This window comes from Lycium barbarum, chromosome 3 (genome assembly GCF_019175385.1).
Source record: "Lycium barbarum isolate Lr01 chromosome 3, ASM1917538v2, whole genome shotgun sequence".
In the NCBI taxonomy this organism is placed as follows: domain Eukaryota; kingdom Viridiplantae; phylum Streptophyta; class Magnoliopsida; order Solanales; family Solanaceae; genus Lycium; species Lycium barbarum.
Genome location: NC_083339.1, coordinates 131,586,022 through 131,607,848, shown reverse-complemented (window position 1 = coordinate 131,607,848; position 21,827 = coordinate 131,586,022). Strand labels below are relative to the sequence as shown.

Sequence of the window (21,827 nt, the reverse complement as noted above, 5' to 3'; positions counted from 1 at the left end):
TGTGTTATTTTTTAAAGCGTAACTTTATTTTGAATATACGCGTTTTTTTGCACTTGGACGTTCGATTTACGCGTTTTTTTTTTTTTGCAACATATTCGAAAGAAAGTTACGCATTAAAAAATAACACACTTAAGGAACTTAATATTTTTTTCCATAAAAAGATCATAACATCTTATTTTAATAAATCTTTTCTTTGCAGCGCTTAGTGTTGTTTTTCATACTTTGACCAATGATTAGTTGTGTTTCAAGACTCCGAAACGTCAATATTTTATATAGAACCTGATTTTTTTTTTTTGCGTACTATAATGTAGGCTCAATACATCAAGGATACGTAAACATTCGGATCGTCGTTTTAGGGGTTGAAAAGGTACCCGAAGTAAGTTTTATTTAAGGTTTAAGTGTTTTATTTTTTAAGGTTTTGATTTAAGCGTGTTATTTTTTAATCAAGACATAACTTTATTTTGAATATAAATATAATTCTAAAAATATAGGGAGAAAAACTAGTTGTAAAGTGGTCAAACTTTAGATGGTCATAACTTTGCGCTCGGATGTCCGTTTTACGCGTTTTTTTTAACTTGTGTATTTTTTCGAGATCTATGCGGACAATCTGCCGCAAAGCGGTTTGGCCGAGCCGATTTTAAAAAAAACACCTTTTATCCCATTCAATTTTAATTTTCCCCCAAATTGGCCTGAAATTTTTAGTTTTATTTACTTATAAGATGATGATACCAATAGATTTCAACGTAAAAATCCCGGGGTAATGTAGCTGTGAATGTCAATTTCACTTCTGCAGTTTCAATTTTTGAAAATAAAGCTGACTAATTTTCTCGACATATAAAGTTGACTAAAATAACCTTACAGTCAAACACTAAGTTTTTTCAAACAAAACTTACTTCGGGCACCTTTTCAATCCCTAAAATGACGATCCGAACGTATACGTATCCTTGATGTATTGAGCCTACATTATTGTACGCAGAAAAAAAATATCAGGTTCTATATAAAATATTGACGTTTCGGAGTCTTGACACACGACTAATCGTTGGTCAAAGTATGAAAAAACACACTAAGTGTTGCAAAAAAAAAAAATTGCCAATTTTTTTTTAAGTGCTCACTATTTTACTGCGCTATACAAACAAAAAACATATATTCTTTAGCGTAGTAAAATACTGCGCTAAAGCAGTTAAAAACTTTTTGGTAATGACTTTATTTTCAATAAATCTAAACCCTAAAAATAAAAAACCTTAAGCTAATGACAACAAGTCTTCAAACAAAAATGGACGTTTATGTATATAGAACACTTAAACCTAAAGTTTACAAATAAAACATACTTCGGGCACCTTTTCAATCTCTAAAATGACGATCCGAACGTTTACGTATCCTTGATGTATTGAGCCTACATTATTGTACGTAGAAAAAAATATCAGGTTCTATATAAAATATTAACGTTTCGGAGTCTTGACATACGACTAATCATTGGTCAAAGTATGGAAAAAAAAACTAAGTGTTGCAAAAAATAAAGTTGGCTATTTTTTTTTTTTTTGGTACTGTTTCTATAACGCAGTATTTTACTGCGTTATAGATTTTTTTTTTTAACAACTTCTATAACGCAGTAAAACACTGCGCTAAAGCAGTTAACGGCTCCGTCTCCGTGAGCTGCTTTAGCGCAGTAAATTACTGTGCTAAAGGTAATTTTGTAATATTTTTTTTGTTAGAATATTTTAGTTCAAAGTAATATTTTTGGGGGCATTTTGGTTCCGACTCTCCTTTCTCTCGTACATTATATCCACTTCGGCTTTCCTCCTGTGAGGATCCCCTCAGGTTACCCCAGTGCACCCTTAAATGAGCAACACGTGTCCACTTTTCAATCAATGGTTAAAATTTAATTTCCTTAATTGTTTGCCTTACTAGAGTTAAGATAGTGATAACTTTCTGCAAATCAACAACACGTGTCCGCTATTTGCTGTAATTTCATTGATGATTAAGTTTTGCACGTGTTTGAATTTGAGGTTAAAGAAGATCAAATTGAAGGAAGATATCATCCATCACTGCTGCACCAAATTAAAATCATTTTTTTTCTCACTAGTGTATTTGATGCGCTTTGCATAGTAACAGTACATTGGTTGTTTAATTAGTTTTTTATAATATATTTTTGATATAGAAGAGACAGTTTCATGTATATATATGCAAAATTATTCGAGAAAGAAAAAGAGACAGAGAGAGCGCATGATGACTTGCTTAACACCTCCTAAACTCACACATTCAGGGTATATAAAAGAATTCAACACAATTTCAATACTAAGAAAGTTCAACACAAGTTTTTTATCTTTTGGTGTATATAATTTTATATATTTTGGTCTTTTGGAACAGAGTACTGCACACAATTTTAGACTTTTAAAATTAGATAAATAAATCAAATAGGGATAAGACAAAAAATGAGGAAAAGATAAATGTATCTCCTAAGACCAGGACACACACATATACATTCCACTAGTTTATATTGAATGCTCTACTTTCTAAATTAAAAAAAAAAATCATTTGCAAAGCAAATTCTGATAAATCTTGCGATCTAATTTATTACTATGCACTATGTCGTTACAATAGATGAATGAAGTTCAATAAAATGAGCAGGCAAATACTAAGAAAATTGCAACTTCTTCAAGCACAATAAAATTTCCATTTGTAGCAGAAGACGACAACATAATTGCAATGTGGAATGCCCATAAAATATCATGAGGAAAAATACTGCATTCAGTAACACCATACAATTGCCAATGCCAAAAGAAGAAGAAGGAGGATTTATATATGCACATAAAAGTGTTTATGGCTTCCATTACCATGAGCTTCTTTCCCTTCCGTAGAAGGCAAAATCATAAGTTCCTTAGCTAGAACACAATCCTTGTTGTCGTTACTCTTCAGATTCCGTTCTTAAATTCTAGTGCTAGAGCAAAAACCTTAAATTCTATTCTTGATATGCCCGAACTTTCTTGGGTTCATCTTCAAGCAAGGTGCCAGGCAATAGGACTTAGATTCATAGGTATTTTTTTCTTTTTGCAGGTTAGCCATCAACTTTTCACGTTGGCTCAACACTCTTTGGCACAATTTATATGCAGGTAAGACCATCCTTCATTCATTAATTATAGAAAATGAAAAGACATGAGTAATAAGAAAACGTACAATTTTTGAAACTGAAGTTTTTCATTTAATTGAGTAATCTAGGCAGTTTTAAATTTGTTTTTAGATAGATGAACAAAAACCATAAAAGAAGAAGAAAAATCCAAAAAAAATGAGAAAAAAGATAAATGGTTTCTAGGCCCATAGAGAGGTGTCACATCACCTTGTCTATGCCTAGCTGAAACAATAAGGTGACAGGTACCGCAAAGTTTTTTTTTAGGTGGCACGGCCCCCATTTTCTTTTTCATTTATTTTTGGTCCAAAAATTACTAATCACTTGATTAGCAAACACATGGGAGCTTCTCTGTATTTTTAAAAACTTTGGGGTTAAATTTTAAACTTTTCAAAAAAAGACTTTTTCTCTCTCTCTTTCTTCTTCCATGTTCTTCTTCCCCAAAAATCATTCATTTACTCCCAAATTCTTTCATTCCTTCATCTTCTATGTGTGTAATCGTTGTTGGAAGCTAAACGTGAAGTATATATACATTTTAGTTGATACAAGAACGGATACGCGGAAACGAGACATTGAGAAGATAAACAAAGGAAAAGAAAAGATAGATAATTTGACACAACTTAAGATTCAATTTAGCAACCAAAGTTATATAAAACTAAGACCTCTAAATTATCATCAAAAGAAACACCAAATTCTTAAGTTGACCTCAAGGAATCGAATTCCCAAGCAACCAACCTCTCAACAACACAAGAATCAACAAGAGCCTACCAAAGGCCTCTCACAAGTTTCTCTCTCTAGGGATAACCCTAAAAACACTCAAAATATTCATAATTCATCAAAAGCTAAGTAATGAAATGAAAACAAGCTATATATACAAGCTAAGTAAAGAAGACTATTAGGCAATTACAATGCTACCCTTAATGAACTAAGGGCCTTGCTTGGCTAGTCTTCTTAGTGTAGTCTTCAATTCAAGAATTGGTAATCAATGGCCAAACACGCCCCTCCTTGCATAGATGGCCCTCTAATCAACCTTGCATGCATGGCCTTCTTGCAAGCATAACCCTCATTGCACAAAGCAGCCACTTGCACAAATAACCCTTTGCGCAAATAGCCATGTTCCGACCTTGAATCACCAAGCTTGCAATTGTAGCTACTTTAAGAGGCAAGCCTTAGGCCTTGGACTCTTGACTTCTTCTCCCATGCTATCTCCCATAACTTGAAGGCCCTCCAATGACTCCATTTAAATGCTCCCAAAGCTTCATCCTCCATGAATCCGCTTTCAACATAAATCCTTGGAGAAGTTTGAGTAGTTGAGTCATTTGTGCCATTTAGGATCGTCTCATCCTCCATTTCTTCAAAAGGATTCGTCCTCGAATCCGTACCTTGCAAAATATGGAAGAGAATGAGTATAAACCCTTTCACAAAACAAGGAAGATAGTCATCATAAGGCTAATGATAATACCTAAAGTAAGCAAAGCATGCAACCAACATACTAAATGGCTCACTTTTATGAAATAACCAAGCATCAAATGGATCTAGAAAGAACATGAATCCAAATAATGCCAAAGACACTTGGCTATTCAAGTGATTTTGACAAAAGGGTAAATCAAAGAAACCAATGCAAATAGAAATCCCAACATGTAAGTCTACATTGGTCCTAGCAATTAAGAAGCATACATCTCCCCTTAAGTCAAGAAACAAGTGAAATCCCTCATGACTAAGTGTAATATCACCAATAAGCCCAACCCAAGTCAAGGGTCCAATTATCACACTAGCCCACATAGAGTAAGGAATCACTCCTAAGTCATCACTGGGGTCAAATACAAAAGTATCACCCACACTAATTTGCCCATATTCCCCATGCAAGCCCAACATGAAATTAAGTAATAACACTAGCGAATTATCACATGAATGGAAAGAAGTGTTACTACTATACTCAACACACCAAGAAGTTACCTTCATGGCTTTAGAAAGCCCAAGAGTAAGCATGAGCCAAAAATACATACCGTCCTTGAAGGAAGTATAAGATGTGACTTCATACCCAAGTGTAGTCCAATGAGGTCCCTTCAAATGGTCTCCATCTTCAAGGCTTCTCTTTTAACAAAACTTCATAAGCAAGTTAGTCAAATAATCAAGTTCATCAAGAGAGATAGTTTTACCATTATGCTCATTCAACCTATGCCAAGCTAAGAGTAGCATCTCCTCACCCCTTAGGTTAGAAGATCTAGAATAGTCCTTCCAAGAAGTGTGCTCTTGTTCATGTAAGTCACTCTCCTTCTTTTAAGAGCAGTCTTCACTTTTGGAAGCCATTGTAAAATTCGACGCCGGTCCATCAAGTGGGTCACAAACCCTCAAGAAGGACGTTTCGTCATCAGGAATAGTGTCAATAACTTCAACCACCCCATGCTTGTCTTCAAGACCAAGTCCATTATCATCCCATATTAGGTTACTAAATACCTTGTAATCTCCAAAGGACACTACATTTGCAACATTACCAAACTTCCCACTAGGTACATGACTATTCACATGATCAATTACATCAATATCATCACTAAATTGAGGGTCATTAAGCACATCACAAGGTTCCTCAAATAGTGGATTTTCATAGCAAACAAATTGATCGGTACAAGTATCCACACTAGTTGGACGCAAATCGATCTTCCAAGAAGAATCAACTCGGTCATCGCTAGGATCAACTAGTGGGTGAGCTATCATTTCACATGACGATGTACTAACATGCAAATCATAGGACTCAACACTAGGTGGACACAACTTGAACTCAAAAGAAGAGTCAAGATAGTCATCAATAGGATCAACTAGTGTTGGATCACCAATATCAAACACATTGTCAATTGTCACAATTGCACTAAGCTCGTCACAAGGCAAAGACTCATTAAGCTCAATTAAGGACAAGCTATCATTTACACTCACTTGAACAACATGATCAATCACATCATTTGTGGTGTTAAGATTAGCTATCTTACTTTGAAGTTCACACGAAGAATTTTCTTTACCTTGAGCTATCCATGGCAAGCTCACTTGACCAATTGTAGAGATGGTTTTTTCCTCCTTTCAAATACGGGAGTTCGTCACGTGAAGACTCTTTTAGAAATTAGTTTCCTTGAGTACCTATAAAAGCTTCTTGGTGTTCATGCAAGCTCCTTTGACCAATAAAAGGAATGGTTATGGCTGCCGTGGCCTTCAAGCATGGGGTTCTCTCAAAAGAGGTACCCCTCAAGGATTCATTTCTTCTCACATATGGCTTGGGATATTGGCCTCTCAATATACTTTTCATATCCTCCCAAGTCTTGATTGGACTCCTCACTCGTCTCCACAACATTTCACATACTCCCAATATTGGACAAGCTTTGAGTCAAAAGTTTGAATGGCTAAGTCCATCTTCATTTCTTGTGAATAGTTGTAGCTAGCGAAAATTTCATCTATTATGGATTCCCATTTCTCATATTCTTCTCCACTAGCTTCCCTAACCAAGGTAGGCCATTTCACATGGGTATCTCGCACTTTTGCACTTGGACTTGTTTTATGAAGCACGTATGGAAATAGAAGTTTCCTCCTTTTATCCACGACATACTTATGCTACTCTTACTCATATGGGATCTCATGCCTTTGAAACCAAGGGCCACCTAAACATACGTGACAAGTATCCATTGGAAGCACATCACACCAAACTTCCTCTTGGTACTCACCAAGTGAAATGAAAAACATCACTCTCCTATCAACCCAATACCATCCCTCGTCATAATAAGGATTTTGCCTAATCACACAAGGTAACCTCAGCTCTTCAACTGCACGAGGGATGATGAAGTTGGTGTAACAATCATCATCAAGCATAAGAATTCCCTCTCTACCACACATGTTTACTTTGGTCTCCATGAATCGCCTCTTTGGAACCACCTTCTTTAGCATAGGACAACTCCAACTAGTACTCACATTCCCGCCTATGCCATTTTGCTTCAGATAGGAAGTACTACAAGGCGTAGCATATGCATGCCCACTAGAAGTCCTTTCATAGTCAACATTAGCACTCCCACTACCTTCATAGCCATACCTTCCACAAGTCTTATTTGTATAAGGATTTTCCCCATAAGACACGTGTGAAGGAGAGTCATATCTCGAGTCGTCTTCATCATCATGATGTATAGCACAAGACCCTTCACATTCATTATCTTCATCATACGAAGCATAACAAGGTTCGTCTTCATCCCCATCTTCCTCATGAGACACATGAGTACCACTTTCTTCATATTCTCTTTCAAAATAGTAATTTTCTCCCCGAACTTCCTCATGATCACCATTCCCCATATAGCCTTCATATTCCCCATCGTCACATCTTAGATAGCTCCCATAGTCCTCCCCTTCATAACTACAACTATCATCGTCATGACAATCATAATCGCCACCGCATGAATCGGAATCCATGGAGAAGTACCTGCAAAGAACACTTAGCAAACACGTTAGTAGTAAAGAAACCTCACCACACTCGTGTTTACACTCGTTTGTGCTCGGCTAGCACCACTCAAATGAACTCAAACACTCTTGCCTTTTACTACTCAAATAGATTGGCCGATGTTGATTCACGATTGGATTCGGTTGCTTGCAAGGTGCACAATTGCTACTTGAGGTCGGAATGGATTCTTGTTAGACTCGAAGAAAGAGGACGACTCAATTCAAAATAAACGCACTTGAGCCAAGAAATTAACAACGAGGTAAAAAACGAAGAAAAGCTTGAAAGAATTGGTACGAATGAAAATAGGACTCAAGAACTAGTTAACAACCAAGTAAGGATCAATTACTAGTTGTTAATTAGTTAGAAGAATCAAAGAAATGAAGTTAAGGAAGTGGACAAACCCGGACGACCACTTAGAAAAATTTTCGGAAAAACTCAGGTCATGCTATGGGTGTGCGTCGCACACCAATCGCAAAGGAACCCCTCTTTGAATCTCTCTGATCAGTGCTGACGTGGCACGTTGATGTGGCTTTTTTTTTCTTTTAGTGTAAAATGCATTCCTCAAATGCATTTTATTCAATTTCCATTTTTTTCTCGAAATTTGGGCTAGAGTTTCTGAATTGGTGATGTGGCACCTTTTTTTTTTTTTAAATCCTTGAAATTTTTGGGTTGGATTTTTTTTTTCCAGATTTTGGTGAAGTAGCTTGGACCCACACAACCTAGCATTTTTTTGGCCCACAAACACCTTTCTACACTTGATCTAAAATTTTTTAGATCAAACAAGCTTTTTGGTCATCTTCTTCCTATGAAGATATGAATGTCTTCAAGAACATTCAAAAATCCAACCACCCTTAATTCACCTCCTAATCACTCCAAATTCTAGATCTAGGATCTCCTTGTTGTAGAGAACAAAACCTAATAACACTTAACCTCCAATTTTCACCTAATCAACAAGACCCATTTTCAAGTTGTTGAAGTTTTTCAAAGCTTCAAATTTAAAAAATGGTAGACCCTTCAATCCTTGGCCAAATATCTCCAAATTTCGGATTTAGAGTCCTTATCAACTAGAGAATAATCCCCAATCAACTTGAACCCTCAATTTTTCTCTTTCTTCAAACCCACCAACCTTGTTCTTGAAACTTTGAAGCTCAACAATGGTGGAACACAAACCCCAACTCCAAATTGACTCAAATTTTTGATTTGAAACCCTAGAACTCTAAGGAATTCGAATCCAACACAAGATTCAACAAAACAACACAAAAATTCTCAATTTGTTTTTGAATTTCGATTTTTTTTTGTTGAATCAAAATCCAAGACTAGATTTGTTGGAACAAACCTAAGCTAAGCTCTGGTAACAATTAATACAAGAACGGATATGCGAAAACGAGAAATTAAGAAGATAAACAAAGGAAAAGAAAAGATAGATAATTTGACACAACTTAAGATTCAATTTAGCAACAAAAGTAATATAAAACTAAGACCTCTAAATTATCATCAAAAGAAATACCAAATTCTTAAGTTGACCTCAAAGGAATCGAATTCCCAAGCAACCAACCTCTCAACAACACAAGAATCAACAAGAGCCTACCGAAGGCCTCTCACAAGTTTCTCTATCTAGGGATAACCCTAAAAACACTCAAAATATTCATAATTCATCAAAAGCTAAGTAATGAAATGAAAACAAGCTATATATACAAGCTAAGTAAAGAAGACTATTAGGCAATTACAATGCTACCCTTAATGAACTAAGGGCCTTGTTTGGCTAGTCTTCTTAGTGTAGTCTTCAATTCAAGAATTGGTCTTCAATGGCCAAACACGCCCCTCCTTGCTTAGATGGCCCTCTAATCAACCTTGCATGCATGGCCTTCTTGCAAGCATAACTCTCCTTGCACAAAGCGGCCACTTGCACAAATAACCCTTTGCACAACTAGCCATGTTCCGGCCTTGAATCACTCAAGCTTGCAATTGTAGCCACTTTAAGAGGCAAGCCTTAGGCCTTGGACTCTTGACTTCTTCTCCCATGCTATCTCCCATAACTTGAAGGCCATCCAATGACTCCATTTAAATGCTCCCAAAGCTTCATCCTCCATGAATCCGCTTTCAACATAAATCCTTGGAGAAGTTTGAGTAGTTGAGTCATTTGTGCCATTTAGGATCGTATCATCAGTTGCTGAAAAACGTAAAGGAGCTGGAAGCCATTGACAACCATTAATAAACTTCGAAGCTTTAATTAAAAAATGTGGGTTACCGCAAATGAGCTTCGTTTTGAGTGAGTGATCCCTCAAAAAAACCGGAACATCAAGGATAATTCATATCTGAAATTTGAAGATATTTCATTGCGATTTGACATGATTTTGGATCAATTTTTTAGCAACTCCCAAGGTTGATGAAGATGATTATTCAAATTTTGGATTACCGCAATCGAGTTCTATTTCACATGATTGATATCTCAGAAGAACCGGAACGTAGAGGGGAGTTCATATATGAAATTTGAAGCGATTTGGTTAAGATTTGACATAATTTTGAATGTAATTACAGCAATTGTTCGTCCAAAAAGAAGAAGATGACACTGCTTGAAAAGTCTAGTAGAATATTTACTCAGGTCTATAGTTTCTACATTGGCCATTATAGAATTGAGTAAAGATTCTACTAGACTGTTTCTGATAGTGTCATCTTCTTCCTTTTGAACGAACAACTGTTGTAATTTGATTTGAAACCATGTCAAATCTTATATATATAATGCATATATACAACGGTTGTTACATGGTATGTTGTAGCTATGAGTGATACCTCAAAAAAATCGGAATATCGAGGAGAATTCATATCTGAAATTTGAAGCAATTTCGTTGAGATTTAACATGATTTTGGATCAGATTTTAGCAACTCTCCAAAGTTGAAGAAGATGATTGTTCAAATTTTGGATTTCATTTCAATACTATTAATGCAATAGTTATAATAACCTATGCTTTGGATAATAAGTCTAGTGATTAAACAAATTCTCATTTAAATACTATTAACACACTAGTTATGATAACCTATATTTTGGGTAGTAAGTCTAGTTATTAAACAAATTTTCATTTAAATACTATTAACGCATTAGTTATGATAACATATGCTTTGGGTAGTAAGTCTAGTGGTTAAATAAATTCTCATTTAAATACTATTAATGCAATAGTTATAATAACCTATGCTTTGGATAGTAAGTCTAGTGATTAAACAACTTCTCATTTAAATACTATTAACTCACCAGTTATGATAACCTATGCTTTGGGTAGTAAGTCTAGTGATTAGCTTTATCAGGAAAGGTTTCAGATGTCTGTCTTCTAATAGACTGTATTTGGATTCTATTACTCTATAAGGGGGTGTTATATGGAATGTAGAAGCTACAAATGTGTCTTATTCGAGTAAATTTCAGATTTGAGTAAAGATTCTGCTAGAAGCGACTACGGTTATCAGAAGCGACTATGATTTTTGTAAGCAACCAACAGTTTAGATGAAATTATCTTAAAAATTGATGAATTAATTCTTGATACTTATCATTGTTGGCATTTAAATGAATATTTAGCAAAAATGATAATGTCATTATTGATATAAATACTAATATCATTGAAATAATACAAGTCGTTCACTACTAATCTAAACATTATAAGTTGGTCGCATAATTATTTCACCTATTGCAATAAATACAAGAACATTTCACATTGATCGCATATAATTATGTTATCAATTTCAATATAGATCATATGTAGTATAGTAACCATTTGCAACGTGGCAAAAAAAAAGTGATGTTCACATATAGTTATGTCATCAATTCCAAATTGTTACATATAGCTATGATCATCGTAACTTTTTCTTGAACACAATACTAACATTACTCATTAATTATCATTATTTTGGATTATTATAGTGTTGTTTCACTAATTTCATGGTGATAATATATTGTTTAGTTAACATATAAGTTTTATAATCTAAAATTAGTTCACTTCTTATTAAAAAAAATCTTTTTTTGGTTACAAAAGATGAAATTATACAAGTCGTTCGCTATTAATCTAAACATTACAAGTTTGTCGCATAATTATTTCTCCTATTGCAATAAAGACAAGAAAATTTCACATTGATCACATGTAATTATGTCATCAATTTTAATATAGATCACATGTAGTATAATAACCATTTGCAATATGGCTAAAAAAATATATAATGTTCACATAGAGTTATGTCACCAACTTCAAGTTGTTACATATAGCTATGATCATCATAACTTTTTCCTCAACACATTATTACCATTACTCATTAATTATCATTATTTTAGATTATTATAGTGTTGTTTCACTAATTTCATGGTGATAACATATTGTTTAGTTACAAATATAAGTTTTATAATCTAAAATTAGTTCACTTCTTACTAAAAAAAAAAAACTTTTTTGGTTACAAAAGCAAGTTTTAGGTTGTATATTCTGATAGCTGGTAGCTGACATATTAGAAGAATATGCAAGTGTGATAACATAGCTCTTTTGAGTATCTATTTTTCTTGTCCCAAAGTACCTCATTAACTAATTTCAACTACTGCCAATTTCTAATTCATGAGAAGGCCAAAATGTATTGCTATGATTTGATGGGTAATGACCTCTTTGTGGTAAAGACATGAGGTGGACTAAGCTGTACAAGACATTCATGAAGTCACAATCAGCAGTGAATGAATTTTTGTTGTTGGTCTATTTATAAATGTTGTCTCGTCTATTAGAATAGTTATAAATCTGAAATGTTCATCTTCAAGCTCAAGCTCAAATGTGAAATGTTCATCTTTTACCTCAAACTCAAATATGAAATTGTATGCAAAACCATCTTAAATCTTCTCAAAACTCCCTTAAATTTGAGATTTAGACTCCTCAAAAGATCCCCAACAAAATCTAATAACACCCACTTGAAATAAATCACTCCTTCATAAAATCAATTTTTTAAGTTTGAAGCTCAAGCTTCAACAATGGCTATCCTCAAGCTCAAATATAAAATTCAATCCAAAATCACCTTAAATCTTCTCGAAAATCTCTACAATTTTAGATTTAAACCCATCAAAAGATCCCCAATAAAATTCAACAACACCCACTTGAAATGAAGCACTCTTTTGAAAACTCATTTTTTCAAGCTTGAAGCTCACAGCTCCAACAATGGCTACCAATGGAGTATATTTCAGACGTAGGAGGAAAAAAACATGGGAATTAATAGAGAGAGGGGAATATAATTTTATATTTACTTTTTTAGAAGGTAAAAGATATATTTTTAGATTTTTATTTTAGTTTGTTTTATTATTTCTTACTTTGGATCAAAAGGGTAATTTTTAAAACCTGGGAGCTGGTTTGACAGCTTGGAATTGTTGTTATTATTTTTTATTTTTAAATCCTTGGATGATTTTTTTTTTTTTTAAACTTGGCGGCTTGTTTTGACGCCCTAATAACTTATCTCCACTTAATTAGCCTTAATCCTAAATGGGGTCCAATTACCTAATAATCCCTGTCACCACACTACCCCTGCCTAGCTTTATGTTATATATGGAAATGGGTCAAATATACCCCTGTACTATCAGAAAAGGGTTAAATACACCCCTCGTTATACTTTAGGTCCAAATATACCCTTTCCGTTATACTTTGGGTTCAAATATACCCCTCTGTTATACTTTGGGTCCAAATATACCCCTCTGTTATACTTTGGGTCCAAATATACCCCTCCTCCGTTAAAATTGTCCATGGTGGACATAAGATATGACGTGACACTGACAACTTGGTGAGGTGGATACCACATGGTATGCCACCTCACCACCCCAACCCATTTACCCCTCTCTTCCCCTTCTTCTTCCACCACTACCATCTCCTCCCCTCCACAACCGGCCTTTGCCACCATTTTACCTCCTTATTTTAGTTTCAACTCAGGGGACCTTGTTTTTCAACTGTTTAACACAAGTTTTAACCACTACACTTGCAAGTCTTTTATAACCTTTTTCCAATGGGAGATTAATAATGATCCAGTAAGGTATAGAATTCTAGACCACAATTTTATGATACCCCATTGATAATGCATATGTTATTTGGAAAAATAGCACTGGAATTCTTCCTTATACTCCCTTGTTTCTTTTATTTTTATTTTATTTGGTAGGTGAATTTGAAGTTTTGGACTGATCCTTTTTTATTTCTTTTCTTATCTTTTGTAAAGTTCCCTGTCACCAAAGCACAATACAAAAAGATTGTCAACGGAATTGGCATCTGCAGTTCAAGTGATATGATAAGTTTGCCTCAGAAACCCAATGGTGCTAATGGTGGCAAACATTAGCACCAAATAAAAGAGGGGTAAATGGGTTGGGGTGTTGAGGTGGCATGCCATGTGGTGTCCACCTCACCGAGTTGTCAGTGTCACATCATATCTACCTAAAGTATAACGGGAAGGGTATATTTAATCATTTTATGATAGTACAGGGGTATATTTGACCCTTTTCCGTATTATTTATAAATTACAGAAGACCGTAATCTATATATAATATAAAGCTAGACATAGACAAGGTGATGTGGCACCTCTCTATGACCACCACTTCTATTTATCTTTTTTCTCCTTTTTTTGTCATTTTTCCTAATTATAAAATGACAAAAAGTATACATTTTTCATTTCTTTCCCACTACCCATATTTAAAGTCTTTACAGGAATTAATTACATATTAGTTATTGTGCATTATAGTAGAGAATTGAAAAGCATCATCAGCTTTCAATTGCTAATCGTGCTTCTTAGTTCTTTCTCCGTCGTCAAAGTGACGGTTATCTTGAAATTAGTACATTCTATTAAAAGTTTGTCCGTTTCATTTTCATAAGAAAGCTCACGTAGTAGTTTACTTTAGTATATTTACATGTAGCCTATTATTTCCTTCTGTTTGCTTTCCCAGTAATTTATTTAGTAATCACCACAATAATATTGTAATAACTACTGTCTTAATGTTTCCAAAGTACTCTTCCATGCCACTACCCTAAATATTCAATATTTAAGGGCATTCAGAAATTAATCCAACGAGCAACCTGGACACCAATGATATACACCCAAAGAAGGTCAACAAAAAGCCGCTAGCAAGTGAAGGAAAATTATGCAAATGTGAATATGATTTAGAACAGCGCTAGAGATCATTTCAGATCAAGAAAGAAACAACCGATCTTTGTGGTTTTTGACCTGTATTATGTAAGTAGAAAGATCTGCAATAGAGGAAATTATATGCTTTATTTCATTTTAACTTGTATTATATGCTTTGTCACTCTCTAACAATCAATTCTACGGTAAATATTTCTCATTTTCGCACTATTTCCGACATTGAGTATTTCGAACTTCAGATATTAGAGGGAAAGGGCCTTGTCCAAGACAGACATTTTTACTTAATATTTGAGGAGGAGAATCTTTCTCAAATTCTGGAGAAATCTCCGCCCGAGAACATACGAAATGAGCTAGGCTTATCACTTTCTTAATGAAAAGCTGAAGCCCTGTTGGCGATCCACGCCATACTTTTCAACGAAATCTTCTCGAAGGACCTTCACTTTTATATAAAAGACTAGGCTGCAATAGAGGAAGATATATGCTTTATTTCATTTTAACTTGTATTATGCTTTGTCGCTCTCTAACAATCTATGTAGGACGGCAGTAGACATATATATAAACACCACACGAGCTCACCAAATGGTACCATATGCTTTATCTTTTACATTTCACTTTGCGGTGTGTGTTTAATTTTTATTTTATTTTGTGTTTTTCAGTTCAAAAGTATAACCTCTGTGGTAACGTTTTATGGCCGAATTAAACGGGCCTAATGCAGGCGATGGACACCAGATAGGACCAAAAAAAAGTTGATCTCTCTAACTTTTGAATTTCGTGCAACATTGTAATATAATTGAAGTATTTTATTCACCTTTATATGCCGCAAATATATCTTTATTAATTTATTTTTATAAAGAGCCATTAATATATAAAGAAAATCAAGTAATTTATGATTAGCTACTAATTACAACATTATTCATTGTATTTAGTATCAATCTACGGTAATTAAATGCTCAGTTTACTTGAGATTCTCATATCAACTTTTTTATATCTTACTTTTTTTTATAGACAGTTTTATGATTTTATTGTTTATTTGGTGCATGTAAATTCAGTGGCAGATAAATTCATTTGTTTGTAGCTTTAGTTTTAATCTTACAATTTTTTTGTGGGTAATGATGTAAGGATTTTAACTGAAATTGCATTTTGAAAATTTTGTTGCAAGGGTGATATCAGGATCACGACTTTAACTTGGATATTTCTATTTTACACTGCTTATTGGAATATTCATGATCAAGTGTGACATTAATGTTTAAATACATGATTAATGTTTTTCTTATAGCCGCGCGACATACAAATACACTAGCTGGTCTTATGATAAACAGAGATGCTATTCTTTTTGTCATTTTTCCTTATTATTTTCATCCAACTTAGCTTATGTTAAAAAATTAAAAAGTCACTATTAAAAATCAATTATTTTCTCCAAAACCCTTAGGGGTCGTTTGGTTGGAAACAAGTTATCCCGGGATTAGTTATTTCAACATCCCATAGGGATAAAATAACACTACAATCCCGGGATTAGTTATACCACCATTTTATCCCAACCAAACGTGGAATAAATTCATGTCAAATATAATTCCGGAATTATTTATCCTTATCCCTTGTACCAAACGAGCACTTAGAGATCTCAGCTCTCCGAGACTATGGTATGTGCTGAAGGTTTTCGTTATATATTTATACTTAAAACTCTCTTATGTAATTATTGTCTCTTTTTATGGATCAATTTTACTAATGTAAGTAGCATTTACATTTAAAGTTATGGCTATACTGGAAAAGATTAATCAAATATTACTATCTGCTTAAGAAAGATATACAAAATATAGAAAATACTCTTAACAATCACCTAACTATAGTAAATTCTTTCTTTTATTTACCAGTAATTACAAATTTTCATCAGTTTGGTCTCTAAGACTGCCGCAACTTTCGTTTCAAGTATAGATTATTGTAACTTTGATGTTTTTAAAATCTTATATTGATATTTATGGTCGTTAATGTCTATGCTTTTACTTCAAGATGATAGTTCTCCTTAAAACTTTAATAGAACTTCATTCGTGAGGTTATTGTTGCGCTGTCCCCTTTTTGTTTGAAGTACTGATAATAATTTTTGATATTATGATATTAGAAAAAAATAGTTTGTAAATTTAATGAGATTTTCACGACCTCGTGAAGCGCGGGAAAATTCACTAGTTAAATAAGAAGAAAGGACAAAAGGGAAAGAAAATAAAATGTAGTACCATGTAGCTTACGTTACGAAACAAATTTGTGGTTAAACTGGTCCAGCCTTTCTAGATCATGCAATCGATCGTCTCCTTTAGTTTGCGTGGTGAAGCTTATCTGAATGTACATGCACACAAATAAATATCAGCTTAAGCAGTACTAATTCCTCAATTTTATACACTTAAATTATAGATTTCTCCCCTCAATATTCCTTGCCAAAAATAAAAATAAAAATAAAAATAAATGGATCTTCCCTGGTATTCTCTTCTAATTCCTCTGTTTGTCTTCATTTTCTTCCTTCATCAATGGTTCTTTACTACTTCAAATCACAAAAAACGGTTACCACCATCTCCAAGAAAGCTTCCAATCATAGGAAATCTGCACCAACTAGGGCCGCTTCCTTACCGTTCTCTCCATAAACTATCAGAAAAACATGGTCCAGTCATGCTACTTCACTTGGGCAGTAAGCCAGTGCTTATTGCTTCCTCTGTAGATGCTGCTCGCGGTATCATCAAAACCCACGATCTCGTCTGGTCAAACAGACCTAAATCTAGAATGGCTGATAGACTCCTTTATGGCTCCAAGGATGTGGCCTTTAGTCCCTATGGTGAATACTGGAGACAAATTAAAAGCATCGCCGTGCTTCACCTTCTCAGCAACAAACGAGTCCAATCTTATCGCGATATCAGAGAAGAAGAAACATCGAGTATGATTGAAAAAATCAGACAAGATTGTGGTTCTTCGAGTTCAGTGATTGATCTAAGAGATCTTTTCTGCTGTATGACTAATAACATAGTTAGCAGAGTGGCCTTAGGGAGAAAATATAATAAAGGAGAAAGTGGAATTAATCCTAAGGTCACCCTTGATGAAACTGGTGAGCTTTTGGGTACTTTTAACGTTGGGGATTATATTCCATGGCTTGTATGGGTTAATAAAATCATTGGTTTGGACACCAAAGTGGAGAAAGTAGCTAAAGAGTTGGATACATTTTTGGAGAGTGTGATTGAAGAACACATTATTAGGAACAAGAAAGGAGAAAACCGTGCAGGTGAAGCTAAAGACTTCGTGGACATTTTGTTGGAAATTCAAAATGGAAAAGAAACTGGATTTCCTCTTCAAAGGGATTCATTGAAGGCTCTCATCTTGGTAAGCATCTCTCATACTATATTCCCTCCTTGGCTTGTTTTGCTTTAATTTTTCTTTGAAGCATTTGAATATAATTCGTACTACTTATTGTTTCATAGTTAAAAAATTGGTGACATGGAATATTATTATGCTTCCACATATAGTCATTTACACATATTCCAGCATAACAATTTCAGTTTGTTTTCTATGTGTTTCTTTTTAATGCGTAGGATAATTTTGCTGCTGGTACGGACACAACGTATACAGCTTTAGAGTGGATAATGACAGAGCTTTTGAGGCATCCAAGAGCCATGGAAAAATTACAGAATGAAGTGCGAGGATTAGCCCAAGGGAAAGCGGAGATAACTGAGGACGACTTAGGAAATATGCATTATCTGAAAGCAGTGATCAAAGAGGCTCTCAGGCTTCATCCACCGGTTCCACTACTAGTTCCTCGAGAATCAACAGAAGACATAAAATTACTTGGCTACCATATAGCTGCTAAAACTCAAGTCATTATCAATGCTTGGACAATCGGAAGAGATCCTTTATCATGGGAAAATCCAGAGGAGTACCGGCCAGAAAGGTTCTTAAATAGTAATATTGATGTTAAAGGACTAAACTTTGAGTTGATTCCCTTCGGAGCTGGTAGAAGGGGCTGCCCAGGAGCTGCTTTTGCTATTGTGATAAATGAGCTAGCATTAGCAAGGCTTGTGCACAAGTTCAATTTTTCATTGCCAGGAGGGTTGAAACCGGATGATTTGGATATGACTGAAAGCAGTGGCATCACTAGTCGTAGGAAATCACCTTTGCTAGCAGTGGCCACCAGAGGCGAAGCCAGGATTTGAAGCTTGTTGGTTCGGAATTCTAATTTTTTAAAGTTACTGGGTTCTTAATTAATAATTCATAAATATTTGACAAAAAATTTAATACAAATATATAGTTCGGACAAAAGCTACTGGATTCGGCCGAACCCACACCCGAGGGGCTAGCTCCGCCCCTGGTGGCCACTCCATGCTCTAGTTATTATGAGTGTGTTTATCTCCATTTAGTCCTATATATTATGCAGATCACTTATCTTAATTGCCAATATATGCCATGGAACATTGTTGCTAATAAGTTCACATGATGTGAAATAAGTGTACTGATCGATTCCCTTTCTGATTGTTTTATACATTGGCCAAATAGTTCAAGCTATTCTACACGTATATGTAAGTATTTTTTTTTTTTGTTTCGATCTACTAATAAGCCTTCTTGCCATTTTGATATTTAACTATCCAACTGGAGCTTTTCCAAATTTAGTTGGCATATGATCGATTGCAAAAGAAGAGGAAAAAGAAGAAGGTTGAATGAGAAATGGTTTGACTTATCCTTTAATTAGCTGCTCAAATAAAGTCTAGGAATAAAGAAATTAAAGAAAACACTTCAAAAGATTGCTCTCTTAAATCTTGATTTTCACATAATAGATAAATACATATGCGAGGGAACAAAAAAGGTATGAATATGAATTTCGGAAACGAGTATCAGTAACCAAACAGACCACATCCACATGCATGGCACTTAAATTAAAGTTGAAACAGAAAAATGTGTATCTCAACATTGTACAGCCACCACAAAATGCAAGCCAACGTGTTACGTGCCCTGATTCTATTTGCTTTAGTCCATGTTTGAGAGAGGACACAAGGACCAAATCTTTATTCCAATAACATGAAAATATCAAAATAAATCTTCATATCCCTTGAACAGAACCACTTAACCCCCCTTAACATTTAATTTGATTAGGAAACAATACCCTTCAAACCTTTTGAATGAGAATGATACCCCTCAAATATAAGGGCGGGCCCATGTATTCATTTTTGGTATTCGAGCACTTATTAACCGTGGCGAATATTCTACGTAGACATATAGAAACTATTGAAATTTTGGTAATAAAATAATAAATAGCACCCAAAAAATAATAAAAAAACTTGATGCTCTGGTTAAAAGGTGGTAGCCTTTAGGCTAAGCCATTGAGGAGCCGAGCCGAGTTTGAATCCTACTCAAGGCAATATATTTTTTTTCTGATTTTAAGGTGAGCATCTAGGAACATTGAATTCTGGGTCCGCCACTGCTCAAATAGTATTTTCCGGTGATCGAACTTTAGATATGATTAATCGCATTCTGATCCTTTCCTAACTATCTTGTTGATAAGCTTATTTCGTGTACGTCCAAACATGTTTGTTAATCCATATTGGTTTCTTTTCTCATTAGGTAAAGAGGCAGATAATTAGAGAATACATGTTTCTTTTCTCGTTGTAAATAAAATGAGAAAAATCAAAATAGCATATTACAGTCAAGATAGACCTAAAGTGAGGGCCCCGGAGATAGTATTTCTCAACTGTCGATCGACGTGACAATCATGCCTGTTTGACAAAGCTTTTTTCATTCAGTCTCCCAATCAACGAAAAAGGATTTCAGACCTCTCTATACCGGTACTCGCATATAACGGCATCTCTCTATAACAACTAAGTTTTTTCAGAATCGATTTTTTATGTTATATTTTACTTCTCTATAACAACAACAACCAACTTTATAACAGTACACTCTTTGTAAAATTACCCCCCATATAACAGCTATCTTCTTTTTTTGGAATTATAATAATTAACCATCTTTATAAAAGTAGAATATCTATGATTACCAATAAAATGTGTAAAGATTTTGACAAAATATTTGATCATTTAATACACTATTTATAACAAAAATATATCAGATATATATATATATATATATATATATATATATATATATACGATTTTCCTTCGTTATACAACGTGTGATTAAGCTTAGAATTTTACAATTAAAAATGAAAATTAGATTTTATGCATCTTTTTTTCCTATAACAGCGAAATATTATTTAAATGTCAATGTTGTTATAGGTGTATAGCAGTCATTCTCTATAACAGCTGAAAAAATTCAGACCCAACAATGCCATTATAGAGAAGTTTGACTGTACATGTTTCTTTTCTCGTTGTAGCAGAGAAAAAAGTGGAATCCTATTTTTATGCGTTGAACGCTCAATGTTGTGATCAATGCCTAAAAAACGAGAGTTAATATGTTCTCAGTAGAAACTACCAATCTTAAATTAGAGTTTCCTTCCGTGTTGGAGAGTTTCGTATGTATTCCCTCCACCCCAATGTTTTTTTTTGGTAAGCGTGATGTCCGGGTCAACTTGCACGTATCTCAATTAATTTCACGGAATACCTGTTACCTCTCTCCCTCCTGATTTATGTGACTGTGTTCGAGTTTCGAGAGAGACCGTAATTTTTTCATATATTTTTTAAATATCGGAAAAAGGTCAAAAATGTCCTTCATTAATATTTTGGTCCAAATATGCATCTATTGTTGCTTAATTGCCTGTTACTAATTAACGTGTTTTTTTAACACATTCTTTTCTTAATAAAAATATTATTTTTAAAGAGCCCTTCTCTTGATCTTTTTCTTTTAAAATCCCTTTAACTAATAAAAAAGTGAGAAATAATAATTTTTTTTCTTCTTAATATTGTTTTTCAATTAAAATAGAATAATCCCATGAACTTTTTCAACTGATAATATAAGTCATATATTTAAGATCATAGTAACCCATCATTAACGTTCATTTAGATAACGATTAAAAAAAATCTAACAAAATAGAAAACATTTTTATTTCTTAGTCTTTCCAAATTGAAGTAGGATAAACATTTGCTAATATAAACCTTGGTTTTAAAGTTAAGATACGCATAATGCTATAAAATACAAAAA

The 21,827-nt window shown here is 34.2% G+C and overlaps 1 protein-coding gene across 1 annotated transcript; it reads left to right on the top strand.

The window, feature by feature from the left end:
- Window positions 1–17,020: 17,020 nt before the first annotated feature.
- LOC132632576 (cytochrome P450 71A3-like) lies at window positions 17,021–19,247 on the top strand. Its single transcript, XM_060348562.1, has 2 exons — window positions 17,021–18,071; window positions 18,281–19,247. The coding sequence occupies exons 1-2, from the start codon at window positions 17,169–17,171 to the stop codon at window positions 18,896–18,898; spliced, it is 1,521 nt and encodes a 506-aa protein (XP_060204545.1). The 5' UTR covers window positions 17,021–17,168; the 3' UTR covers window positions 18,899–19,247.
- Window positions 19,248–21,827: the final 2,580 nt, after the last annotated feature.

Excerpts from the sequence above, each read along its gene's own strand:
- LOC132632576 (XM_060348562.1), top strand. The coding sequence starts at position 17,169 with ATGGATCTTCCCTGGTATTCTCTTCTAATTCCTCTGTTTGTCTTCATT. Across the intron at positions 18,072-18,280 it reads CATTGAAGGCTCTCATCTTG|GATAATTTTGCTGCTGGTAC; the intron begins GTAAGCATCTCT and ends TTTAATGCGTAG.